We start from the raw sequence: 26828 nt of genomic DNA on the forward strand, positions 1-26828 counted from the left end.
CTTGTTTGCTTGTTTGTTTTACAAGGCTGGATGAGTGAAGTCTTTCTGTGCTGTCCTGCTGAGCATTAGAATGTTTCCAGGGCCATTAGAAGCATGTCATAATAAATCATTCTATAGGTTCTGTGGCTAAATTCACCATAAGGTAATCTCAGATCTGCCACCAAATTCAGTTTTGGGCAGAAGTGCTGCATCAATATGAATGAGTCTTGATTAAAAAAAAAAATCTCTAGAATGAATGCAGCAGAACTTTTCTAAAAGAAGAAAGTTGAGTCAACTTCAGTCATTATTCTGCAGCAAAATGCATAGTGGTACAAGCTATTCTGGATGTTTCACTGGAATAAAGATGAACAAACATGTACAGGATACCAAGGACAGACTTTTCCAGAACGCAGCACATTGCATTCTTTGAATCACTCACTCTTCTGGGAGAGTGATAGCAAAACTGCATTCTTGTAGGCCTTGCCAAATGTGAATTCTGGAAGTTGTGCAACATCACTTATCTTGGAGCATTAATCATGCAAGTGGTCTCTTTAACTAAGCCTCGGCAAAGTGCCAGCCTAGAATGATTTTGTATATTCAAAGCTTGCCTTGTGTACAGTTGATGGCTACTGGTATGCATGAATGAGACAACATAATGCACTGGTGTTCCACGATTTGAAGGAATATGCACAGTAAATACAGAGACATTGTATTGACAGATTGTGGTGCAGGTTGCTGTTTTCCTTTCCAAGGAAGAGGTTTGTGAAGAGCCCTTTCTCCACTGTTTTGATTTACAGCCTGATTCTTCCCCCAAACAGAAGCCTCCAGCTTGAATTGTGCGCTGCTCTTTTCCTCCCCAGCTTCTTGTAACTCTGACGTGCTTATGTTTTTCAGGCCCTCTGTCGAGCAGTTTTTTCTACAGCTCAGGCCACATGGTCAACGCAGATAACTCAAAATAGAACCACCCTCAAACCGGGACCGCAATGCGTTGCTTATGGCTGGTTGCCTTGACTCTGCTGCCTTTCCTGTGCTGTTATCCCCTCTGCCTCATTTGACAGTTAATGTCAGGTTAACGGGGCTGTTCTGCATTATGCATGTGCAGGAATTGCGTGACTCCCATTCCTTAGCCCTTCCACATACTCCAGATGTGAAGAATCATCTCAGTGGTCTTTACATAGGCCGGGGACAGGCATATCTCCTGCCCCCTCTCCTTGGTTTGAATTCCTTTGCTTTCTTCCCTGGTCTCATTTAACTGTGGTTTAGCATTACAACTATGCTAACTGCAGCCGCATCTAGGCATCACATTCACATATTATTGGCTTGCAAAGCCCAAACAATCATTTCTTCTTAGGCTTGAACCAATGTCAGCGTGGTGTGCGAGGGGTGGACAAACTAGGATATCAAGCAATGCTTTGAAGCTGGTTATGCCACCTGATATGTGTAGGTTCAGAGTTCATTGGCAAACCACAGGTGTCAGCGATGGGCAGGAGCCAAGGAGTGGAGGGATGTGTAGGCAGAGAAAGCAGGTGCAGTGGAAGATGATCCAAGGGAAGGGACCAGTGACTGGTGGGGTGCTGTGCTCCTCGTGAGTCACCTGCCAGTGGTGGAATTGGGGAGACAGGAGGAAGAGACCAGGCAGCCAGAGACAGGGGAGATGGAGACAGGAGAAGAACTGCAGAACGCCTTGGATCCCAGAGAGGAAACTCCCCGGTGAAGCCAAACCAGCTCAGTTTGACTGTATCTTCAAAGAACATAGCAGGCAGCAAGGCAAGTCCCCCCCCCCCCCCGCTGCATTTCAGCAACTGTCTCATCGCAAAGAGGTTTGCATCTGTCAGATGTGGCCAGTGGAGCCAAAAAGGTTTCCCACCCTAGAGGGTTGTCTTGGGGTCACCTTGGCCCCCCCTAAGGACACAGTTGGCTCACACCACAGGCCATATTTACAGTATTCAATCTGCAGAATTTCCAGCTACGTACAGTTTTGCTACATTGCAAATCAAAGCCTGAGAAACTTCCATGTTTGGGCTCAGCAGCTTTGTGCCAAACCCAGCTTCCAGTGCAGATGGCACTGTCAAATGCATATTGGATTCTTCTGGTGAGTGGTAGATAAACGTTGCTATTCAGTCGGTTGATAATCTGCAACACTTATTAGAGGCGGAATACTCACAACTTCTACTGCTCAATGTAGCAGGCCTAAAGGAAGCAAGCATTCTCAGTTTCCTTCCATTAAAGACAAGCCTTGCACAACTGGTTTCATAAATCAACTGCGTGACATCCTTGTAATCCAATGAAAGTGCTTTAGAAGGGAAAGGACAAAAAAAAATATTCTTAATTCTACTTAATTACAGTACCACTGTCAGCCAGCCAAGCAGATTTGATGACACATAAATCCCAACTGATATAAACAGGAGCCGTGCTGGAGCTTGTCATTTCAGTTCAGTCCCGTGGCTTGTGCCCCACTTGTAAATTGTAACTTACTTCCCGTGGGTCCTTCCTGAAGAATTTTTCTATTGTAAGAGAGGAAGTTACTCTTAAGGAATGGCTCAGATGTTGCTTCACTACTGACTCCCATTAATCCGAAGCAACATTGCCAGGGTGGCCCATCACCCAGGGCAATGGGAATTGTAGTCCAGTTACAGCTGCAGGACCATAGGCTCCCCATCCCTGTCTAGCTTAGTATTGTCTACACTAGGGGTGGGAGGCCATCTTGGTCAGGCAGGCCGGATCCCAAATTGGTAGCACTGTGGTCTAAGCCACTGAGCCTCCTGGGCTTGCCAAATTGAAGGTTGGTGGTTTGAATCCCCACGACGGGGTGAGCTCCTATTTCTCTGTCCCAGCTCCTGCCAACCTAGCAGTTTGAAAGCATACCAGTGCAAGTAGATAAATAGGTACTGCTGCGGTGGGAAGGTAAACGGTGTTTCCATGCACTGCTCTGCTGTGTTCCGTTGTGCCAGAAGCAGTTTTAGTCATGCTGGCCACATGACCCAGAAATGCTATCTGTGGACAAACGCCAGCTCCCTTGGCCTGAAAGCAAGATGAGCACCACAACCCCATAGTCGCCTTTGACTGGACTTAACCACCCAGGGGTAATTTACCTTTTTTACCCATCCACAGATCTCTGTTTTTGACAGGTGGGTGGATGTCAGGTGGAGCTGTGCCCACCAGAAGCCAGCAAGACTTGCATTCGGTGCTGCATTTAAACATCTTACCGTAGGCCATGCTGTCAAGGAATACTTGGGATCACACTCTTAAGCTTGCAACAGGGGTCAGTGCCACTCAGGAGCTCTGATTGGGATCTGCTGAGTGGAACCAATCCAAGCTGGGCTTCTGTATTCACCACCAAATTTGAACAGCCACAGTGTGACCTGCACCTAATGACAAGTGAGTGAGGAGGGTGTGCCTAGACAAAATGGCTGCATAGGCCCAATTGGCAGGCCTAGGACCTCCATCTCTCTTCTATGCTAACTGGCAGGGGCTCCCCAGAGTACAGTCAGGGAGCCCTTCCTCGCCCTGAATGGAAATGCCAGAGCTCTACCACTCAGCTACAGCCCTTCTCCTTGCCGTTAATTGTGACAGACCCAACCTCGCCCTAACTGCATGTTTTAGGTTGGAAGTCTTTGTATATACGTAACATTTGCCATGTGTGTGGGAAGAATATTCTCTTCAGAGTCAGCTACTAGATGACTACTGCTTTTGTGCATCTGCTGGGCTGCAACAGTCAAGACCACATAATATATGAGACTTCACTTGCAGGGCAATATCCAGGCCAAGATTTTAAAGTTGTCAGCTATGATATAAATATTTATAGGGCAGATATACTAAAAGAGAAAAAGGTGTGCACACATAATAATATTATAAGAAAAAGAACAGCATCTGGAACATTTAGGACTATTTGTGGCTTTCTAGCTGTGATAGACAGCATGTAAACAAGACGGATGAATCTTCCAATAAAGACCACACAAGGATAAAGCTGATATTTGCTTGGATTGAGGTTTCGTTGAGAATGTAGCATTGCTACAGTAGAGCAGCTGTAGCCCTTTGAGTGCATGGGTGTGATCTTGCATATAATACTTGCTAAAATAGTTTGCGTGCATTATGTGGCACAGTGGCTGGCTGCTGTCCCATGCACAAATATTTAGAAGTTCCACAATAAACACACACACACACACCAGACTCTGTAGCTTCCATGGCTTCTTCCTTTCACTCAAATCCAACAATAACCTCCTACCCCATCCTGCCTGAAACTGTTGTTTAAGCCGTTCATGTTCTTATTGTAAACCAAGCTCTTATTCTTCAAGGCTCCTTTTGGGAGGGGGAACCCTATTTTAAAGCTTAGGTGAAGTAAAGCACCCCAGGTGGTGGTGCAGTCCTACTTGTTCCACCCTTGCTATGAGCCTGGGGCAGGTTACACAGGAAGCAGGTATTCACCAAATGTGCCAACTTCAAGGGAGATAGGAAATCTTCTCTTGAGTGGGAAATAATTCAATACAAGTTAGAGAAGAGTTTGGGGTGGGCTTTTTTTGCACAGCCTTGTGTTTAAGCTCTTGCATGGTTGCTAGAGGTGGAAAGGAACTGCATCCAGGGAAGGGAGTGCATTGTGGGAGGTGGGGTGGAGCATTCCTTGCCCCCTCCATCAGCCCATGTTTCTATGCTGGTCAAGGCCCTTTCCTGTACCTGCAACATGGAAATATAGCAGGGCGAGTGGAGGAGGTACTGAGTCCATCAGCCCCTTTTATGACTTAAAAGCAGACTAATGATTGGTTGGTTTGCAGGTTAGGCTTCTGTGAACTTTGTAAGCATGAGTAGGATTGGACTGTAAAGCCAGCTCTGTTCAGTGGGACCAACTCCCAAGTCAGCGCCCATAGGATTGCAGCCGTATATAAAGAGCTGATGGTGTTGCTGCATTCTGTCATGTGTTTCATTGTTTTGTGATAGCAATATTATTTTTGGCATTCACAATGAATTTTTGCAGGGTAGTAAATCTTTTTTTCATCATAAGGAAGCTGAGAACATTATTTCCTGGAATGAGATTATTGTCTCAGCTAATCTGGTACATAGGTGTGTTTGTTTGTTTATTGTGCATTTATATTTAAGCATTCCTTAGTTTTGGTTTGTATCATTTGTGCTGCTAACTTCGGGGGGGGGCATCATTTAAAAGCTCTGGTTCACACGCAGATAAGGGTGTGGTACAGCTGTAATGGTTATGAGAGGGGAAATTGTCTGTATCTTCCCCCATGTCCACTTTTCTCTGTTTCTGCCATTGCTGCCAGGTCTTCACCATGGTTAAAGCATCTATGCTAACCTTAACCATGGTTATCACTATGCAAAGTACCTTTCCATCAGGATTTGGAAAAAAACAGCTTCAAATCCTTGTAACAGTGGTAATTCTGTCTAGCTTGGTGCAGGTGCAGCCTATAATCGAGAAAGGAGGCAGAGAATTTACACATGGCAGGGTATAAGCTGGGATTCCCATGCCCCACTTCTCATCTGCTAACAGGGAATATAGGTCAAGAATGTTTATCCGCATAGGACCAAACTGGCATTTCTCTTTTTGTTGTTGGCATTGTTCACAACACAACACAAAATTAAATTTGTTTTCTCCTGTTTTTAAATACAGGGACCCTCTAAGGCTTCAGCAGCTGCAAAACCAAATCCGACTGGAAAAAGAATCTGCCCAGTGGTGCCCTCAGCAGCAAGCTGGTTTCCATCAGACTCTGCCTTTGTCTCCAACTTTCCCCCCTCCACCGTCATTCCAAGAACTCGAGTCAAGTCACTCTGCCACTTCTCCTGGGCAAATGAGCGTTCTGAACTCCCATTCTGCTCCCACCATGCAGTCATCCGGCTCCTTCAACTATGCCCGTCCTAAGCAGTTCATTGCTGCGCAGAACATCAGCCCTGCTTCCAGCTATGTGACTCCTTCCTCCGGATCTTCAACATCAAGCCTTCCATCTCCCATGTCTCCAACAGCTTCTCAGAAACAATTTGGTAGAACATCTGCTCCCTCTTTCTCTCAGCCATTTGCTCCGGAAGGGGAGTACCCGTGGTCTCCTTCTCCGCCGCCTCCACCTCCACCAGTTTTCAGTCCAACATCATCTTTTCCAGCCGCCGATTTCTTTCCACTGCCGCCACCTCCGCCACCTCCTCTCCCGACTTCTGTCCCTTCACCCTCTGGCAGCCTTTCTCCAACATCAAGGTTTTCAAACTCCGGCCAGTCCCCAGCCGCCTTCCTCAGCTCCATGCTGCCATCCCAGCCACCTCCCATCTCTGTCAACGCACTAGGACTTCCAAAAGGCGTCACACCACCGTAAGTATCAATGTTTGATGGACTTCTCAAAACAATGATTTATTAGTCTTGGTTTTACTTGTAGTGCTTTGCTTTTTGTAGGCACCTCCATGACTGTCTCCATAGTTAACGTGTTATTCCAGTAGGATATCTCTCAGAGCACATTTGTATGGCAGGTATCTCAGCCATCATGCATGGTCTTCTACCAGCATTCATCCCCCCCCCCTTTCTTACATGCACATGGTTGTTGGATGCTGCTCTTATATCTATAGCCAACTACCTTTCCTCCTCAGCCCAGAATAGGAAGCTGCATTTCAAGGGCAGGCAAGAGGAGTAGTCGATCCACAGAGTTCTCATTGCCCACCAGTTGCTGGCTTCAAAATAATTTCCAGACTTCACCTAGACTTTCCTTTCCCTTGGTCCACCCTCCTGAGATGACTAAAGTTATTGTTTTACTCTGGGTCCCAGTCCTTGGCAACATTACAACTTCTCATTTTTGCCACTTCCCTTCTAAGAAGGTAGGTATGTGTGTCTAGGTCCAAACATGCAGTATGTGAAACAGCCGGGAAGGGATGGCGCTGGGCACCGTTCTAAGCCAACCAGCAGAGCAATAACTGGCCAGGTGCATATTTAGAAGGGCTGTGATTGCCAGTATAATCTCATATTTCTACTCGTATTACTTAAAAGGGTAATGGTAAAGGACACCTGACAGTTAAGTCCAGTCATGAATGACTCTGGGGTTGTGGTGCTCATCTCGCTTTACAGGCCGAGGGAGCTAGTATTTGTCCACAGACAGTTTTTCCAGGTCATGTGGCCAGCATGACTAAGCCGCTTCTGGTGAAACCAGAGCAGCGCACGGAAACACCGTTTACCTTCCCGTCGGAGCAGTACCTATTTATCTACTTGCACTTTGACGTGCTTTTGAACTGCTATGTTGGCAGGAGCAGGGACCGAACAACGGGAGCTCACCCCGTCACAGGGATTGGAGCCGCCAACCTTCTGATCGGCAAGCCCTAGGCTCTGTGGTTTAGACCACAGTGCCACCCACATCCCTGCTCTTATTACTTAGGATTCTGCTAATTGTGGCCATTGGGCTTTTGAACTCTTATACTGGGGTAGAGCCTTGATCCCAGTATCTCCCCCTTCCCCACCCTGACAATAATCAGCACTGCAGGAAGCTTAACCAGGAAAGATAATTTTAGATTATTTTGAACCACTGCAGAGATAAAGAGCTGCATTGGCCTCCTTTGACACCACATTCCTTTATGGCCTTGGCCAGACCTTCCCTTTCAGCCTTGCCCATTATCTTCAGGTCTTCTCCCACACAGTGCCTTTTCGCACCTAACGTCGTTCAGCTGTGGCCTGTTGTTTAAAAGGTCAAAAGCTCATTTGGTTTCAGCTCCCCTCCTCCTTACTTCCCGGTGGCTGTTTCTACCTGGCATAAAGTCTAAGGAGTTAATAGCAAACATGTCCTGCACATTTGGGGGGGGGGGGGAGTTGAGGAAATAATGGATGAAAACTCACTATAGCTAAATAGAAGAATGGAATCAACTTGAAGCCAAAGGAGACATCGTGATTTCCCATGAAACCAAAGTTTTATAGAGCTCTCAATCAAGGCTCAGTAACATTTGTTCCCGAACATGTGGCATGGGAACATGAGCAATAAATATCACATAAACATTTCAACCCGAAGGAGCTTCATTTTTGTGAATTAGAGGCCTCTGTAGATTGTGGATTTGGCAGCATTGCCAGAACCATCATTGTTCAAGTGAACATCTTCCAGTTGGACAGCTTTAAAGTGCTAGATTGCCAGCATATAGGTTTAGGCATTCCAGAATCTTGCGTTTTTAAAAACACACACAACCAAAACCTATGTTTCTAAAGGTTTGTTTACTGCATGCAGAAAACATTTAGAAATAGCAACTTGGATACATAATAAAAACCAGTTAAACAATTGCTTAACTTGAGAAATACGTGCAAAATTGAAGAGTATGCAAGAAGGCCTGGAAATAGAATGGACCGCCAATGAGCGGGCTGTGGCAATCCCTGGCAAAATTCCTGGAGCCCAGCCAGCCCTCTTCCTGTCCACAGAGATCTGTGAATTTGCTTCATAGACATAGTTTTTCCTACCCTCCTCTGAAACTCGCTCCAGACTTTGGGTAGAATAGTTTAAAGAGAGTGGTGTGTCCCACTGGTCAGCTGATTTGTGGGATGTTGCTCCCTTTTTAATGAACTAGAATTTGGGTTGTCCCTTCCATTTCAGGCTACTATGCTCCTTGTCCACAACCTTAGCTGTTGCTGACCCTTCCTTCTGTCTACCAGTGGTTATCATGTACAGCAGAGATTGCTGCTTCCTATCTATGCTGTGGGTCTGGTTGCTTTGAATCAGAAGATTCTGAGTGCATTTTTCAGTTGCATCAAAAACAAATTGCAGGCCTTAATGCCTATTTTTCCTCTCTCTGATTGACTGTGTTCATTACAGCCACCAGGTACATACATAGCTGGATCTATTTCCTAGTCCTCTTCAGATCATGTAGCCATGTAGCAGAATCCCAAACTGGTTCTGTTTCGTTCCTTTCTGTTCATATGAAAGTGCAGTTTAATTGTATCTCCAAAAGCAAATCCAAATTCTCTCTCTATTTACATTTGTGGAGTCGCATGGTTGAGCCTGAAAGCACAGCTGGCTCATAAGGAGTCTCTGCAAATATACAGTACATAACCACTAGAAAGAGAATGTAGAGTTAGTCATCAGTCCATGGCTAGACTGGAATCCCTTGCAACGTCAGAGGGCAGGAGAATGCATTTTCAGCTTGTGGGTATGTCAGCTTGAAAGAGGGTTAGAAGCAGGATTTGTGCAAGATTGGTTGTTCACATTCTTTGGTGCAACTCTGAATGTTCACAGAGAATTCTTCTGTGTGCATAGCTCCCAGCAGTAATGGCTCTGAGTAGGAACAGCCAGCCCCAAACATAATAAAAACCTTTAAAATGTAAAAGAAAACATTGCTTTGGAATGGGCATTGTTTACGCATTCCAAAATTACCATTAGATTTCTTTTCTTTTCTTGCTGATGTTAAATTTAATTGCTGTTTCCATGTTCTTCAAAGCAGTCAATCAAATATGAAAGATCTATGAGAATTGAGAGGATTAAGGAATGTTATGTGGCAGGGGGGAGAGGTTGCATTTATTTGAGTGGAAGCAGCTGGTTGTCTCATCCAAATGTGCTTTTTTGAATTTGATTTTGCTTCGGTAACTACCAAGTCACCCAGTGTCCACTGATTTTTATCATTTCCTTTCATTGATCAAGGATGCTCATAAGCAATATCAAAGGAAGACAATACATCATGCTGCTAAGCAATTCATTAAGCAGCACACCCCACCTTCTAAGTGAAGCTGGCTGGTCTGCTGTGCGAAAGACTTCTGCCATAAATGTGTGCATGCACATGATGTCACAGATAATGGCTTCAGTTGACTAATGCAGTCTTTTGTGCACAAGCCCTTTGCCAGCTGTAGTAGAAGTGCCCAGCACACTAACTCAATGCTACAATATCCCATATATATTGGGTTGCAGCCAACGTCTTGATTACAAGCGGCAGTGTGCGCTCTTGATCTCTTCCTTTCCCCGGATTTTTTTGGCGGAGGGTTGTGGGGGAGTCCTGACTCACATTGCCTTCAGTAACAGCAGTTTGGGCTCCAACAACTTTTTCTTCTTCTTGTTCCTCCTTATCTATTGGAAACAAAACCAAAACACGGACACTTTTTAAGGTTTGGGGTTGTTGTTTTTTATTATACCAAAGCAGAAGACATTGGTGGGTGTAGCAGTAGTACTCACACTCTTGAAGGAAGCGAGGCATTAAGGACATTGTTGTCCTCAGTCCCATTTGGCACCTTAATAAATCCTGTTCGGAAAGAGAATCCTGAAGACAGGACAAAAGCCTGGCTGGAACACAGGTTTTAGCCAGAATACTCTGAAGTTGCTGCTTCACAAGAAAACATGGGTGATTCCCCATAGTTGCACTTGTCCCAACTTTTATCAAATATCTCTGAGAAACTTCATAGTGGCTCACCCAGCCCCCGCCATGTTATTTTGTAGACAGATACTGTGAAGAGCAATGTAAGTTATGTTCAGTATGTGCATAACATAAATTGATTTTATTAAATTTGCCCAGAGTTATGAAGGACACAAGCAGTTCTTTGTCCAGATACGCCAAGTCTCATTCATAATTTGGATGGAGTGCTGTGGGTTACTCCTCAGTAAGCATTGGCTAGTAATTTGGCTTAATGGGAAGCTGGGGGTGCCAACTTTAATAAAATATGGGGAGGCAGGTAAGCCCCACCTCACATAATTGATCACATGCACACATCATTTGAATGGCAATGCCCATCAACCTTGGAGGGGCCCGACCCCCTCAAATATTTTTTTGGGGGAGCTGAAGGGACCTTGTCCCCTAGGAGTTGGCTCCTATGATGGGAAAGAAGGCACTCTCCAGGTTGGTACAGTAGCCAAAAGGACTGACCTCTTCTACCTTGACAAATGGTTGCATCTGGAAGGGTTTATTTCCCATATGCTTTTTATCTACTTCTATTTCTAAGTGATTGCTGCAGTAAAAACATTTTTCTAATGACAAGTGACCTGCTGTCAGTCTCAACTAAACAAAGCTACAAAGCATATGTCATACTCTATTGAGAGAGAGGGAAGGGTGCCCTGACTTATTTACTCAGGATCTTTTGGTAGGGCACAAGCCAACCGTTTGCTGCTTTTGGCTTACTGACCTGGCTAGAGGCCTATGCACTTGCCATGTTAGAAGGGGGCCTCATGGGTGATTGAAGTTAATGCAAGTTTACTTTTTAATGGGAATTTTGTTTTGTTTTTGGTAAGTTTTGGATAATATCTAATAGCTGAAAAACATAGTTGGTTTTATTTTCCCTTAACTTGTATATTTATTTTATATATTTATTAAAAAATATGTTGCTTTTTTGGTTTAGATAAAAAGGGCTCAGGCGGTGGTATTAAGGTTCTTTTTTAGATACCAAAGAACACAAGTTCCATTTATGTGAAATTCAGGAAAAGGCTTTAAACAAATAAATTACAATAGATTTTGCTTAATATGGGGTTATGTGTATGGATTAAAAGAAAAAAAAATTATCAACATTAATATCAGTGTAACACTCTTATTCCCAAAAGATCCTTAAGAGTATATTGTAGCTTATAATTCTCTTAATTTCATTAATAATTATCCAAAATGGTTGCAGAGTGGAATATAGTAATCACTTGTGGTTATGTTCCCTTTCAGTTCACTTCCCTTTCAGCTAAGGGAAAGTTGTCTTTCCAGCAGTGAAGATCAGTATCTTTATGGTTCTGATCTTATTCGGAGTCATATACCAGCAATATGTTCTTTTTAAATTTGGATTTGGCAGATGCAGCATAATGTCATTGGTCTTGTTTGCACGTCACATTAAGCCAAACAGTGCAAGTCTGTTGGTACACTGTCAGAAGAAAATTATAGCTGCTTTGCTCCTTCTTGGCTCCTGCTGTTGCTACACTGCCAATAGCTGAGCCATGGTTTGACTTAGCATTATGTGTGAACCCAAGCTTGTGCTTTGACTCCCCACAAACAGACCACAAGCAGTAAGCCAAAGACAAACCTTGGTTTGTTTGGAGTTCATAAGTAATGCAAAGCCAAACCATGGCTTAGCTCTCAATAGCGCAGCAGAAAGAGGAGTGAAGTGGCCATGATTTTGTAACTGTATCCAAGCACACTTGCTCATTCAGGCTTACCCAAATTGGCTAAGTGTTATGCATAAACCAGGCGATTTGTGTGCTAATTTTGAATTCATTGTTTCCAGTGAATATTTTTGTATGTTTTGATAGACAAAGTAATAATAATTATTTATTTATTTATTTATTCATACCCCACCCATCTGTCTGGGCTTCCCCAGCTACTCTGGGCGGCTCCCAACACAATATTAAAAACACGATAAAACATCAAACATTAAAAACTTCCCTAAACAGGGTTGCCCTCAGATGTCTTCCAAAAGTCAGATAGTTGTTTTTATTTCCTTGACATCTGATGGGAGGGCATTCCACAGGGCAGGCATCACTACTGAGAAAGCCATCTGCCTGGTTCTGTAGGTCAGGCTAAGAAACAGATTAATAAGAACCTCCCTGCTCTGCCACCCCACCCCAAATTCTTACATGAACATATCAATTACATGTGCTCTGCCCATTTATTTGTAATTTTGTAAGTAGGATTTTATATATTGTTTGTGGTACGTTCAAGCAAATTACAGATACTGAGCCTACATGGAGTTTGAAATATTGCTATTCTAACTGATTTGAAGCTTTCTCCTTATCAACACACACACATTGTGTGCGTGTGTGTGTAAATCTTCAAGGAGAAGTTTCACTTATTCATTCTAGAAAGAAATGAGTTGTACCAGCTAGTTGCCAACACTGGGGCTGGCATTGTTGGGGGCCTGCCAAGGATCATACCACTAAAGGGGCCCCACTGTCAACCTCTTCCTGGTCCTGGTGGTCCTCCTTGCTGTCACTGCTTGTTCATCTGACCAGAGTGAGGTGATAGGTGTAATTGCTTGCCTTGGTCTCTCCCTCTGGATGGTTTTATTGATTGGAGAACAAGTCAACAGGGAGTGGGAAGAGGAGCAAGATGGAGATAGTGCAGGAAACAATAATAGGTATAAAAGGAGAATTTGTGGATCCAAGTTTGGGGCAACTGCTCTCTCTGTGTATAGCACCCACAGTTATTTATGTTTTCTTTGCAGTGGATTTCCAAAGAAAACAGGCAGAACTGCTAGGATTGCATCTGATGAAGAAATTCAGGGCACAAAAGATGCTGTTATTCAGGACCTGGAAAGAAAGCTTCGCTTCAAAGAAGACTTACTGAACAATGGCCAACCAGTACGTAGCAGCAAGATCTTTATTGACAAAAATCAGTAGCACCACATATTCGGTTTGTAGACACTTACAGTCGTACCTTGGATCCCGAACGCCTTGTGAGTTGAACATTTTGGCTCCCGAACGCTGCAAACCCGGAAGTGAGTTTTCCGGTTTGCAAACGTTCTTTGGAACCCGAACGTCCCGACGCGAGTTCCTGCAGCCAATCAGAAGCTGCACCTTGGTTTCCAAATGTTTTGGAAGTCGAACAAACTTCCGGAACAGATAGTGTTTGACTTCCAAGGTACCACTGTATTTTGGTTTTAATGTGTAGCACATGGAAAGGGGGAAAGCGCAATTGTTAACTGGCAAAATAGACCTTGAAGTAAAGCAGACACTGCATAAGAAGAGAATAATAGATGTGTAGTCTTACAATCGGTTGGAATGAGAGGTTCCCTTCCTCTGACAGGAGAGTCTTACTCCAATGAAAATAGCTTTTGAAGCCAACTTACTCTAAAACTTCTTGCTCAGATTAACGGCATGTAAAACTACAGAAGATAGGCTTCCTTTACGTACTTTATAAAAGAGCATTTGCATAGGGGCTGTAAGGGTAAAATGTCCCTCCAGTTTTTGTTCAGGGAGGAAATGTGCCCTAGGGCATGGGCGAGTCTCAGAACTGACTCCTGAAATGAAGTTGCTGTTTGCTGTGTTGCCCATCTGCTTACCAGTAACAGATGCTAATTTCTCCTTCTCTTTCCTTTTGTTTAGAAGTTAACCTACGAAGAGAAGATGGCTCGTCGACTGCTAGGTGCTGACAGCGCTGCAACCGTATTTAATATTCAAGAGCCGGAAGAAGAACTGGCAGGACAGGTGCGGCTACGTAGCTTTGCACTTGCACAGTAAAAAGAGCCAGTTTATTTCTCTTGGTTCTCTCTGTGCCTGCTTGTTTGAGGGCTGATTGAAAGCATTGCTTTTTTGCAGTAGAGGGAATCACGCCTGACTTGGGTTTTAGGCTTATACCGTGGATTATTGCTGAAGGAGGCATGCTTAATGCCCCCACACCTCATTCATGGCTGCCTGAATGGAGTTTCCTTCTTTACGTGAAGGAAAAATAGACCAAGATTTAGAGGGTTTAACCAGATTATCAGTGTGCATTTTAGCTGCACTTGAATCCCATAATAGCATGCTATCCAGTATGCCCATAATTGAGAGAGCCGAGCTTCTGTTTTAGAAAAGGATTTTGATGCACATTCCAACTCTTGATGATATAGTCATCAAAGGACTCGATGAAATTTATTTTTAATGCCAAAAGTGTGCCGAATAGTTCCTGCCTTAGTCAGCCTCTCCAGTGGGACAGATATTCTAGACATTCTATCATCCACATGAATATGCATAACCGGTGCTTTTTTCTTTTTTAAAAAAATGTTTTGGGGTACTCTCATTTTGACTCAAGAGAATCACCATTTTATAGTTCAAATCGGGGACAATAAATACAGTAAATGGACAAAAGTACAAAGATTCACAAAATGTTTAGGGGTATGTGTACCCCCAGGAAAAAGCACTGTGAATAATGTTCCACTATTACTGATAACATGGAATATCTGAATTTGCCATAAGCCTTTCCCCCACCCACAGGAAAAAAAATGTTTATTTTCTCTGCCATTTTCCCTCTGCCATTAGTCGCTCTGGGGCTTCCTCCCATTTTTTGTATGTGTAGGAAGGAATGGATAGTGCTATTCTCTTCTTGAAGGTCATAGAAGTGCTCCTGTACTTCAGTAGCCAGTACAGTAGGTGAGGGAGACAACCAGTCCTTAAACCAGGATAGCTAACCTGTCGCTCTGTGGGTATTCCTGGACTAGAACTCCCATCGTCCCTGACCATTGCCCATTCTGGGGCTGCTAGGAATTTAAATCCAACACTATCTGAGGAGCCACAGGTTATATCCATGAAGGATACAATAATGAAAAATCCAAGAAAGTCCAAAGCTTTGATTAGGAAGTATACAGAAAGCTTTCACCAAAGAAACGTGGATGTAGACTCATCAGTTAAATTAACTACATGCATAATTTTAAGGGGTGGGGGGGACCTGAAGACTTTGTGGGATGCCTAGACTGTGTCTGCTGGAAGAACTATTATGGTTGGGGCAATTGTTTAATCATGCAGGTGGATGCATGATTCCTCTTACATTGACAAAACTGTGACATCTGAAGTTAGCCTGAACAAGAGAATAAAATCGTGTAAATAAGGGTAATGTAGCCATGAGCAATATTTTAAACAAGACAGAGTGCTTTCTCCTCACAGGATAAGGTGGAAGTGAAATTTTAACATCTTCTCCTTTCTAGCCCCTTCTTTCCTTCTGATCTTTCACTGTCTCAAGATAAACCACGGTCTCTGCATCTTGTCATCATTTTTGCTTCATCAATAGGTAATCTGCACTTTTGGATACAACCCAGGTCCAGAAGTGAGATGAAAAGTTGGAATAACTTTGAAAAAAATTATTTTTAGTTGAACTTGGCAATCTGAGCATGTGGTGCATTCTGATGAGTTCTCTCAGGCTGGAGTTGAGTCTCCTTACTTTCGGTGTCTATCTTCTTTTTCTGCCTTTTGCAGGGAACTGCCTCTCTCGGTGCTTCTGTAGTGACTCCCAAGGATGATCAAAAGGTTTCGCTTCTCTTCTTTTTTCTTGGCTTGCTATCTGCTGACTTGTTTGTTTTCTGGTGTCTTTTCCTTTCCTGACTTTACAAATTTCTGTTTCCATAAATTTATCTCTTTCTTTGTTATGCACAGTTTTTTAATGTTTGTGGCTAACATTTTAAAGCTCCCGTTGCTCAGTCCCTGCTCCTGCCAACCTAGCAGTTCGAAAGCACATCAAAGTGCAAGTAGATAAATAGGTACCGCTTTATAGCAGGAAGGTAAACTGCATTTCCGTGCACTGCCCTGGTTCGCCAGAAGTGGCTTAGTCATGCTGGCCACATGACCCGGAAGCTGTACGCCGGCTCCCTCAGCCAATAAAGCGAGATGAGCACCGCAACCCCAGAGTCGGCCACGACTGGACCTAATGGTCAGGGGTCCCTTTACCTTTTAACATTTTAAAGCTTTGCTGTGCTGTACGGCCAGACCTTATTTTATTTATGTGATACATTTATTGGATGGTAGCCACCAAGAGCAGGTTATCCTGCATTAACTTGACATCTAAAGGGATGGCTGCCTGTAGCTAATCTGAATGGAAGAACGTAGTGTTGAATTCTACCTGTTGTCTAAATGAATTCCTTGTTGGCACATGTAAGAAGGTATCCAGCTGAATTTCAAAGTATTCTAACATTTCTATTGCATACAACCTCTTCCTCCCTTTCTGAATCTGGCACTTCAGGTGGCTTTTATTGAGAAAACAATAAATAATGGGAGGACATGGAATGTGACCATGCAGTAGGTCCTTAAAAGTGCACTGCACAATTTCCCAATATCCAGCTATGCCATAAATTCACTGTTACCATATGCAATTCCTTTCCCAGTGCAGGAAGATGGTAATACTGGATTTACCATACTGCTGTTCTGTCTGCACAAGCATTCCAGTTTGCCCCATGAAATTTTTGGAGATGTGGTGGGAGAAGATGCCCCATTGCACAAATGGAAGTCCTCGTGCTGGGCTTCCACTGACAAGGCTAGTTAGATGAATCCCACCCAGAGATTCTTATGTTTTACATTCAAGAATACAGTTTTCTTCTTTAAGTGCAATCCTAATGGATTTTGTTTTATATATATATATGGAGAATGAAGTTAACTAACTGGAAACTTAGCTGAGCTTTTCTTGTTTGGTAGGAATACAAAGTCTCCAGTTTTGAGCAGAGGCTGATCAGTGAGATTGAGTTTCGGCTGGAGAGATCTCCTGTAGAAGAGTCTGATGATGAGGTCGAACATGGAGAAGAAGACCCGGAGAACAGTGTGGCACCATATTTTGAGATGAAGCTGAAGCATTACAAAATATTTGAAGGAATGCCAGTCACCTTTACCTGCAGAGTGGCTGGAAACCCAAACCCAAAGGTAAGAGAAAAGAAACTTAATTGGAGGTACACACAAAGTGTCAGTGGGCTTTCGGTTTAAACATAGAATCATAGAGTTTGATGGGACCCTGGTGATCATCTAGTCCAACCCCCTGCAATGCAAGGAATTGTCATGTAATTCTACTTAATATTGATCCAGAACAGAACTCCATTGTATGGTTAGCAGAGTAAAAACTTAAACACGTTGCAGGATTCCCAAAAAAGACCAGAGGCAAATAGTATTTCATCCAGCAGAGCTTTACTGCTACTGAAGGCAAATGAGCATAATGGTCACAAATCCAATACATTCAGGATTGGCACTGTCCATAAGAAATCCAGTTGCCGCAGACTTAACTTAAACTTCTAAGTCTAAAACCTTAACACTAAGCATACCATGTACAAAACACCACAACAGAAGGAAGAGAGGTAGAAAAAGAGAAAGTGAAACTCCTACTTGCTTTACATTTATAGTCAGCATTACCTTGACAAAAACAGATAAGATAACCAGTTTAAGCCAGCTGTACTCAATTTCTCTGAAGGAATAATGCAAACACCATGAACCCTCTGCTTGTTTCTTTCACACAGAGAAGCTTCCAGAACCCTCTTGAATTAAGTAGAATAGGGAAGATCAGTTCAATACTTTCTGTACTAAGAAATGCAAACTGACAGGAATATGCACCTGTCCCTTACAGAAATTGAACCTGCACCCTTGGCATTACCAGCACCATGCTCTATACAATTTCTTTTTTGGTTAAATGTGCTCAGCAGTTCACACAAATGGAGCCTATGGTCACCAAATTTCACCCTGTGGCAGCTTTCAGCTCCCAGTACAGTGGCCATGTAACACCAGAGCTCAGGTTGTATGTGCCTTTCAAGGCTCTTCTCACAACTCGGTGGACCTGGAAGGTGTGACCGCTTACCATCTGATAGCTCAAGAAGTGCATCCTTGTGGTAAACAAGGCTGTTGGGGGATCCTATCATGTGGAACTTTGTGGAGTGAAAAGCCCATACAAGGCATCATAGCATTCTTCGATCATGTGGAATGAGATGTGTTTGCTGAGTACCTAATTAGGCCTATGAATTTGGAGTTTTCCTTCCTGCGGGTTCTTGTTGTCATCCGCTTGGTGTCAATAGCAGTGGTCACCTATGCCTAGAATTACGAACCCTGGCAGAAACATGGTGGCCAAGAACTCCCCAGAACCACTACCATGGTTTTCGGAAGTCTCGTCTCTCTTCCCATGACAATATATGTTCTGAAACTGGGGCCAATTATTCACCCTGAGTCATTCCAAATGACAGAGCCAAGAATCGTTTGTATCAGAGGAATGCTTTATTTCTACTCTTCGCATATTTGTTGAGAATGGTTTGCCATGGAGATAGGGAATCTTTTACACAAAGTCTTGATGTACTCTTGGCTGGCAAAGCCAAACCCATAAAAAGCCTCTCTAAAAGGGCAAGAAGTAGAAGTCACAAATTGGATCACCACTGGGGGTTGTTGTCAGATCAGAGGCTTTGCAGTATTATATATCTGATGAAGATATCAGCTTGTATAATTAAACTGACTTAATGACATCACCAGGCTTATTTTATCTTCCCGATTCCCTGTAACTGCATAGCCTGTACCCTTTGTCTGAGGTTACTCTGCAACATAATATTTTAGCACAGTTGATCAATGAACAAGATCCGTACGTAGTTCTTGTCAGGTCTTGCTCTAAGATTCAGTTCTGGATAACATGTGAATAACCAGTTCTGATGTAAGATTTCTTCCACAAGCATGCATTCAGGAAGTCATTTCAGGAAATGATCTTATGTTTTCCAAATAATACATGTTGGGTACTGAAGGGGCCTGCAATGGTTTATGGCCAACTCCCTTTTCAAGAACTTAAAAACCAGTTGAATCATAGAATCATAGAGTTGGAAGAGACCACAAGGGCCATCGAGTCCAACCCCCTGCCAAGCAGGAAACACCATCAGAGCACTCCTGACATATGGCTGTCAAGCCTCTGCTTAAAGACCTCCAAAGAAGGAGACTCCACCACACTCCTTGGCAGCAAATTCCACTGTCGAACAGCTCTTACTGTCAGGAAGTTCTTCCTAATGTTGTGAAAAGAACTCTTCTGAAATTGTGGGAGTTCTTTTTGACCTAATATACATTTCTACTACTATTATAACTATTACATTTATTATCCAGCCACTAGAGGTAATTGTTACAGGAGGCAAAAACTTTTAATCATTATTATATTTTAGTTATAAAAAATATATGATTCTGCACAATTTTGAAAGTATGCCCAGTTTTTTTTATTTTTGAGCAGTCAAAATTTTATAGTGAGCTACAAAACCTTTTGGAGCAGTTGTAACTCTTTCTATCAACAGTTTTATTGTTCACATTCTCAAAAATTGAGATCTTGAAAATCTTGCATTTCAAAATTTGATTTGTGGTTCTGAAATTTAAAATTCACTGTAAAAATAGACAAAGGCAACATACCAGTATATATGATAATGGTAAATTTCATGGGGGGGAGACTATGGCTTTGGGGCAGAATTGATATCCTGCATTAATTGTTGCATAGCAGGATTAAAAAAAAATAAGGAAAAAAGCCATATTTTGCTACTTTATAGTTGTGTTAGTCTAGGACACCAGGTATTTACTGTATCGCTACTTCCTGGCAAGCCTTCTCATTCTGTAATGAAAGAAGTGTGTTATGTTATAAAACAATTACTGGCTCTTACAAGATCAACAGATGTCAGGTAACATTATGAAATCTGAAGTGTACAAGTTCAAACTTATTTTTGAAGCTTTGCTTTTCCTAAGTCCTATAGGTTTATAAATGATAACATGCCTTTTTATGTGAAACAGAAAAGTGATGTCAGTGTAGGAGAACACATTAACAAGCCCTTGTTGGCAGCATAGGCATTTTGCAGTCCTGCACACACATGCAGTAGGAAGAGATACAGCTGACTGCTGAGTGAAATTGACGCACGGTACTGCTCAGTGCCAGAGAACCTTACATGGAAGTATGAACTCCCAGGAGCTAGATGGACAGTGATAGACATTCCCTTAATTTTTTTGCATAATGATCAAGCATCCGGGAAGGTTATGATCTTGACAGAATTGGCTGTTGCAATCTATACAGTAATAGCTTTGGGTCATCTCTCCTTTTTGTGCTTTTGGGAATGTAATAATATAGCAAACGTTCCTTCCAAGTGATTGAGGTCTCCAGGTGTCTTGAGAGTGAAGATGCTCTCTTAATCTACCTCCTTGCCATGCTTCCTCAAAAAAAAAAACAAAAACCTTTTAACCAGCAGCTTTCAGGCAAGTTGCCCTGAGATTAAAGATCTTCCTATGAGTTCCTTGCACAAGTCTCTTCTTCATTCATGAATATCACAAATGGGTTGTCAAGTGTGCCAGCACCCTTGTAAGCTTACTCATTCAAAGAGGTAACTAATGCTAAGAGGGATGACTTAGTTTGTCAGGTCTGCTTGTACAACTGGGGGCCACATATATTTGATGCTGTGGGAAATCCTGCTTCACTTCCCACTACCGATGATTAACATGTGTACTGCTGCTGTATCTGCCTGCAGCCTAAGTGTAACATCATGTCCTTCGATGTGGAGTTATTGAAGAAACCAGTTCTATCCCTACATGAGTATTTATACAAGGCTTGGGATTGGTCCTGAAGTCAAACAAATGTAACTCTGTATACAGCGGCTAAGAGTTGGGAGGGGGAGATTGTTTGGGGGCCCTTTTCCACCCTTGGTAAATGAAAGCGACCTCTTCTGTCTTACTGATAACATTTCAAAGTAATTATAAGCAGCACATGTATTCTGCACTGATAAACTAATGCACGGATGTTAGTCTCAGTGCAAACAAATCCTGGGTGGCAATATCTGGTGAGGAAACCGTTAGAGGGAAGGGCAGGAAGGAATGTTCACTGATGAAGATCAAGTCTAAATGTGTATCACCCTTTTTTGGGCAAACTTTTAGTTTTGCTGTGCTGGACAGAAGCTTGGCCTGCCCAGCTGAACAGTTTGCGAGCTGCAAAAAAATATCTGTAGGAAAGTAGCTCTCATTTGCCTTCTGGTTATCACAGCATTAGAAGAGTCCTGTTAGTGTGACCTGTGTGTGTTTGTGTTGTACACTCATTTGGGAGGAGAGGGTCATGGCAGTATGTCCTGCTCCAACCCACATACGTTTGTTGATTGTCAGAACTGACCCAGCACACACACAAAATGTGCACACAGCCAGGAACCTGCTATAATCAGGATCTCTGATTGCACTGGAGAGATTATATGTGTGTTGTTCGTTCCAACAGTGTGTTGAATGCAATATAGGAGGCCCTGTCACCAAGATTTGCCTCCCTCCCTCACTCACTGCCATCCTGTATTCAGTGTAAAAACATGGGTCAAATGTACAAGGATTTACATTTTTCCATGTGTTGAGTTCAAGAAGCTTAAGCCACTCATGATGTCTGATAGATAGGGATGCCTAGATAAAAAGGTAAACCAACAAACCTCAGGCATGTCATTTTATAGATGGGGTGACATACCACATAAGCAGGATATGGCAGGAATTCCGGTGTGGAGGAAAGTCACTGTTTACAACCTGCCCCTTTTTAAAAAAGCAAGGATGAGGTTAAAGTGACTTGAACAAAGTTGCATGAGATGACATCAGTGCAGTGCTTTTTAAGCCCAGTTTTGACACTGCTGATTCTTGTCCCTCACTTCAGTCACCTGAGAAAGGTAAGGCAAGCATGGGTGTCTGACCAAGTTCAGACTTGTAGCTGTATCCAAGGTAAGGGAATAGGAGCAGGCTGCTAGTTTGTGCCTGCACTTGCCCACCCTCTTTGCCCAGTTTTGGCATTGGTGGCAGCCCTCAACTTCTTGCAACCGCAAGAGAGGACCACTAGCCTCCTCACACACAACAGTGCAAATCTCCAGATGCCGCAAATAGGTGCACCAGCCACTGTTAGACATATGGAGAGCAAGAAACAAAAAGAGAAGGAAAGGCAGGGATTTGTTCCATATTCTTATTGTGCCTTTTGAGCCGGTGAGGCTTGTTCACGCTATTAGTTCTGATTCCTGTACCTGCCTCCTTCATCTCTTACGTTTTGTTTTCTGGCACAGATCTATTGGTTCAAAGATGGGAAGCAAATATCTAAAAGGAGCGAGCACTACAGGATGCAAAGAGAACCTGATGGGACCTGCTCTCTCCACACTGCCGCTTCCGCCCTGGATGATGATGGGAATTACACTATCATGGCTGCCAACCCTCAGGTAAACCAAGTCTTGACTTAGGAGTAAGCGTACTCCTGGGCACAGATCTCGAAAGCATTCACAACCTGGCTCTCAGTTACCTGAATTGATGGGTCATGTCATTTGGGGTCAGGTGATATTTAAAGCATCCATGTTCATCTCACACCAATAGGGCGGGACCAGTAGATGTTGCCAAGTTGCAAACACATTTCCTCCAGGGGATTATTAAAAAGAAGGAGGTTTTTCTGTCGTGACCTGATTCTGAGCAACTCCCATCTAGGCAGTGTTCTTGTGCAACCTTAATGCACCCCATGTTGAGGATGATTAAGGTCTGAACAGTCATGCATACTTTACCCCTGATACTTTGTGATGGCCACCTGCCAGGGCTCCATGTCACCTGAGGGAAGGGGGTTTCTGGCTGACACAGGTGTTTCCCCAGTTTAGCCCACCTTGACTAGTTCTACAAAGTTGAATTACAAATTCCCCCCTGAAACCTCTTAATGGCAGTGCAAGTTATTGGCTTCTGAACATGTGGTTGTTAAAATCAGAGACCATACAGGTTTATGAAACAAGTAAATCATTTACTAAGAGTTTACTAAGATGGAAAAAGTATGGAGTTTTAAGAAATACTATACAGTGCAAAAGTTACCGAAAACCAGTATATTCCCTTTTGAGCAAAATAAAGTAGATTAAAATGCCATCCACTTCCCTTGAACTTAATCAGTCCCTCAGCTCACCAGACTCACTGATGAAGCCTACTCTTGAGTAGCAGTCCTTTCTTCTTTGTCCTTCTTGTCACCTTTCTTCCCTTGGCTTGTAAAGCTTTTTGTTATCACAATGAGATTGACTTTGATCTAAATGTTTCTAGCCTGGCTACCTGCATAGATGGATTCCCCTTGCCGATCACAGGCTCCACACAACTGACTATAGGAAGTCGTGGAGTCCCTCAGCCGAGAGATATGCCAAACTCCTTTTCTGTAATGAAATTCCCTCTTCCCAGTTGAGCCCCAGGGGCAGTGTGGAGCTTCACAATTTAGCCCATGAGTACCCAAATGACAAGATATGCATTCTCATATAACAGTCCAGGGCAACAAAGGAGCTACGGAGGTAATTATATGTTATGAGAAAACTGGGGCACCTGCCAATAGTGGCAACACCATGCTGAATCCCCACTCTGTCCCCCATAATAAAACTTACCCCTGATGTCCTCTTGGGTGTTTCCATATACCCCACCAGGCTAGCCAATGGTGTGGAGTGGCAAACAAACTATTTTTTAAAAAAATATTTTTTATTAACCGGCCAATCACATCAAATCAAATCACATCACATAAATTCCGAATTACAAAGCTGAATTTTAAATTTTGTTGAGGGAACCCATATTTCAAGATCTGAAGGGGGATTCTGATCATCTTCTTGCTACTGCGTTAATGTCCAAATCAGTCCAAACAAAGTTCATAATTCTATGCAGACTTATCTTGCTATTTCCACATCACATCTTGTTCATATATTTTCTCTTTTTTCTTTATGATCTCTTCTGATAGTCTCCTTAAGCCGATAAACACCAATAATAATCCTGTGTGAATTTTTCCGTTCTTCCAGTCCTCAAATTGAGATGGTTTCCATATAAAATCGCCTTCACAGATAACAGCGCTCTTTCCATCATTAATTACAGAACTGTCGTTCTTAAGTCCCACTGAGGAGTTTCATCCACAATATAAAAACATCTCTATTTCTCCTCTCAGACTTAAGTCCTCCGACAGTACTTCCCAATATGGCGACGGTATTTTTAACTGCGTCGTTCCAAAGCCCTTATACATTCCACGCTCTTCTTAAAACATGCTCTGGTTCAAAAGTTTATCTCCACACAGCCTTAAATCCACAGCTTAAGTCCTTAAAACGACATTTCTGACTTGTGGGTGGGTGGGATTCTTGTTTAATCACATAAAGGAAAGAAAGGAAGGGTTTTTTTCCCTCCCCCATCAGTCCCTTTGCCATACCGAGTCTTGGCGTATCTTCTCATGACCTATACTTGTTCCTCCAACTCGTCTTGTTTTATCAGAGATCTCTTCTGTTAGCAGTCTTTACTCCCCCTTCTTCCTTGAAATATGTGCATTAGCTTCATCCAAATTATTTCTTTTGAAGCTCTTGCAGCTAGTGGCGCGGATCAGAGACGGTGTCCAGGAGTGCCGAAATCCCACAGGAGGGCATTGTGCCTAGTGCCCCCATCCCCACAAATTCGGGGGTGGTATAGGGCACAGCAGGCAAGGGCAGTCCCCCACCATAATCCTGGGGGGGGTAGGGAGGCTATTTACTCCCATCACAGCCTCCAATTTTCCTCGTGTGGGTTGGAGAGATGTTATTGTCAGCCATCTTCTGATGCGCCCCTAGTGGTCCCTCGGAGTGGCAAACAAACTAAGACATTGGGTAAGCTCTACTGCCTGTTGCAGAAAGAGAAGGGGTCAGCTTAACAGAGGGCAGCAGGATAAGCCGTGCTCTTTTAGTAAAAGTTAGAACACAAGTGCCTTGTGTGATTGCCAAGGGAAATAATACACTTCTTAACCTGTGTTGCCCCTTGGGAACCTCAGGTCAACAAATGCCACTCTGTTTAGGTAAAAGATTTCAGAAGCAAGGTCGAAAACCTGCTTGTCAACTAATGTGACCGCCAGAGCGGAATCCTCCAGAAGGAAAGTAGGCCCTTAACTGTTGGCACAGCAGTCTCACTGGGAGGTTGTTTCATGACAACCTGAGACCAAAGAAGTGGTGTTACTTGTATCTCCAGTAGGCTAGAGAGAGCAGGAGTAGCCAATGCAGTGCCCTCCATATGTTTTTGTACTCCTGCTCCCATCAGCCCCAGCCAGCATGACTAGTAGTGAGGCATGCCCACTTGTTACTGTTGCTGCTTTGTTTTAAATGCATTTGTTGTTCTTTTGTTTTTAGCTGCTTCTAATGATTTTATGTGCAAATAGTGGATTATTAATCAGAAGGTGATTAATAAATTAAGCATAATAATAATAATAATAATAGGAATTGTGATCCTGCAATGTCTAGAGGGGCACTGCATTGACCATCCCTGAGGTAGAGGAGGTTTTTATGGTACATTTATTACCACCCTTGAGTGTTTTAAAGCAGGGGTGGGAAACATGGGGCTCTCTCAGGTATTGTTGAACTACAGTTCCTATTACCCCTGATTGTTGGCCATGTTGGCTGGGGTTGATGGGAGTTGGGATTCTAGAAAGACCTACAGGGTCACAAGGTCCTCATCTGTCAGGCTTCAGGGAATTGGCTTCCTCCCCGCCCCCTTGGCAGCAGATAAGCAGAACAAAAGAAAAGGAGTCTTCTTACCAGTTAGAAACTTTAATAATCACAGCGAGAGAACAAAGAACACCTCTCCTAGAAATGGTGACGCTCCCAATTAAATGCACTCCCCTCTCCATCCCTATTAAGCTACGTTACTCCTATGTCTTGTGATCTGGGCTTGGAGCCGCTATGTTTTCTGTTCTGCCACTTTCTGAGCTCTCTGGGACTTTGGGGTAGAGGGGTGGCTAGTATCCAGAGACTATGAATCTGTTAACTCTTTCTCTTCTAGTGTTTCTTTTGCTAGCTGTTCCCCATCCAGTATTTCCCAGCTTCTGCCTTCTGAACTATGCCCCTCTGCAAACCACTGTTCCAAATCTACACTGTCCTCCTGCTCCAGGGAAGAATCGGGATCCGGAGGAGGGGGTGGCTCCCACCATTCTTCCTCAGCACAGCTCTCCTCAGCACAGTCCCTGACATCATCCCTGGTTTAAAGCAACAAGAGCCTGACCCTGTATATAATTACTATTTGTAAGGCCATCCAACTGAGTGTGGGTTTTTCTCAGGCAAGGAATGGCAGCTGAAGTGTGCTTACTGGCACATCCTTTTCCAGACACCTACTTTGTTCCCTCCCTCTTCTAGATTGCAATCTTAAGAGTCAAAAGAATAAAATATATTTGGTGTAGCACCAAAGATCTTTCCAAACCCAAATTGCAAGTAGGATTACATTTAGAAATAATGAGCTCTATCACTAAAGCACAGCTTATCCTCTTTGAGTGTTGTAGCCTGTTATGAATGTTGCTAGGCTACTTAACCATAATGGTTCCGTTGCTGAAAGGCTTGAGAGCCACCACTGTTTCCCCCCCCCTTTGTGTAAAATACATAGGACTTGGTTTGGTATCACAAATATTAGAAAATGTTGAGTCTACATAAAATCACTGCTGTGAACATATATAACATTTCCTATTATGCATGTAGACACTACAGTGGTAATTTCTGAACTCTGTTAGGGCACACTGCATTGCTGACAGAAATTATGCCAGTTCAGTCATAAGACTAAGCTATGTTGTAGCATTGCATCTCCCTCTCT

The 26828-nt window shown here is 43.2% G+C and overlaps 1 protein-coding gene and 1 long non-coding RNA gene across 4 annotated transcripts in view; one reads left to right on the forward strand and one right to left on the reverse strand.

Annotated features, from left to right (window-relative positions):
• Positions 1–26828, forward strand: part of PALLD (palladin, cytoskeletal associated protein) — a 221924-nt gene that overhangs the window by 174575 nt on the left and 20521 nt on the right. For 2 of the 3 annotated variants that reach the window (XM_082237221.1, XM_082237220.1), the window contains 6 exons: positions 5594–6280; positions 13040–13175; positions 13920–14021; positions 15762–15812; positions 16971–17192; positions 22316–22465. In XM_082237221.1, the coding sequence (XP_082093347.1) occupies positions 5594–6280; positions 13040–13175; positions 13920–14021; positions 15762–15812; positions 16971–17192; positions 22316–22465 (1348 nt within the window). The remainder of the gene's footprint in view (positions 1–5593; positions 6281–13039; positions 13176–13919; positions 14022–15761; positions 15813–16970; positions 17193–22315; positions 22466–26828) is intronic. The other variant, XM_082237219.1, reaches the window with a different exon arrangement.
• On the reverse strand, positions 17429–23711 carry LOC309540471. Its single transcript, XR_014223325.1, has 2 exons — positions 23638–23711; positions 17429–17794 (listed from the first exon to the last, which is right to left on the reverse strand). It is a non-coding gene; the product is annotated as an uncharacterized lncRNA (long non-coding RNA).

Source organism: Podarcis vaucheri (assembly GCF_965113315.1).
Source record: "Podarcis vaucheri genome assembly, chromosome: 9".
In the NCBI taxonomy this organism is placed as follows: domain Eukaryota; kingdom Metazoa; phylum Chordata; class Lepidosauria; order Squamata; family Lacertidae; genus Podarcis; species Podarcis vaucheri.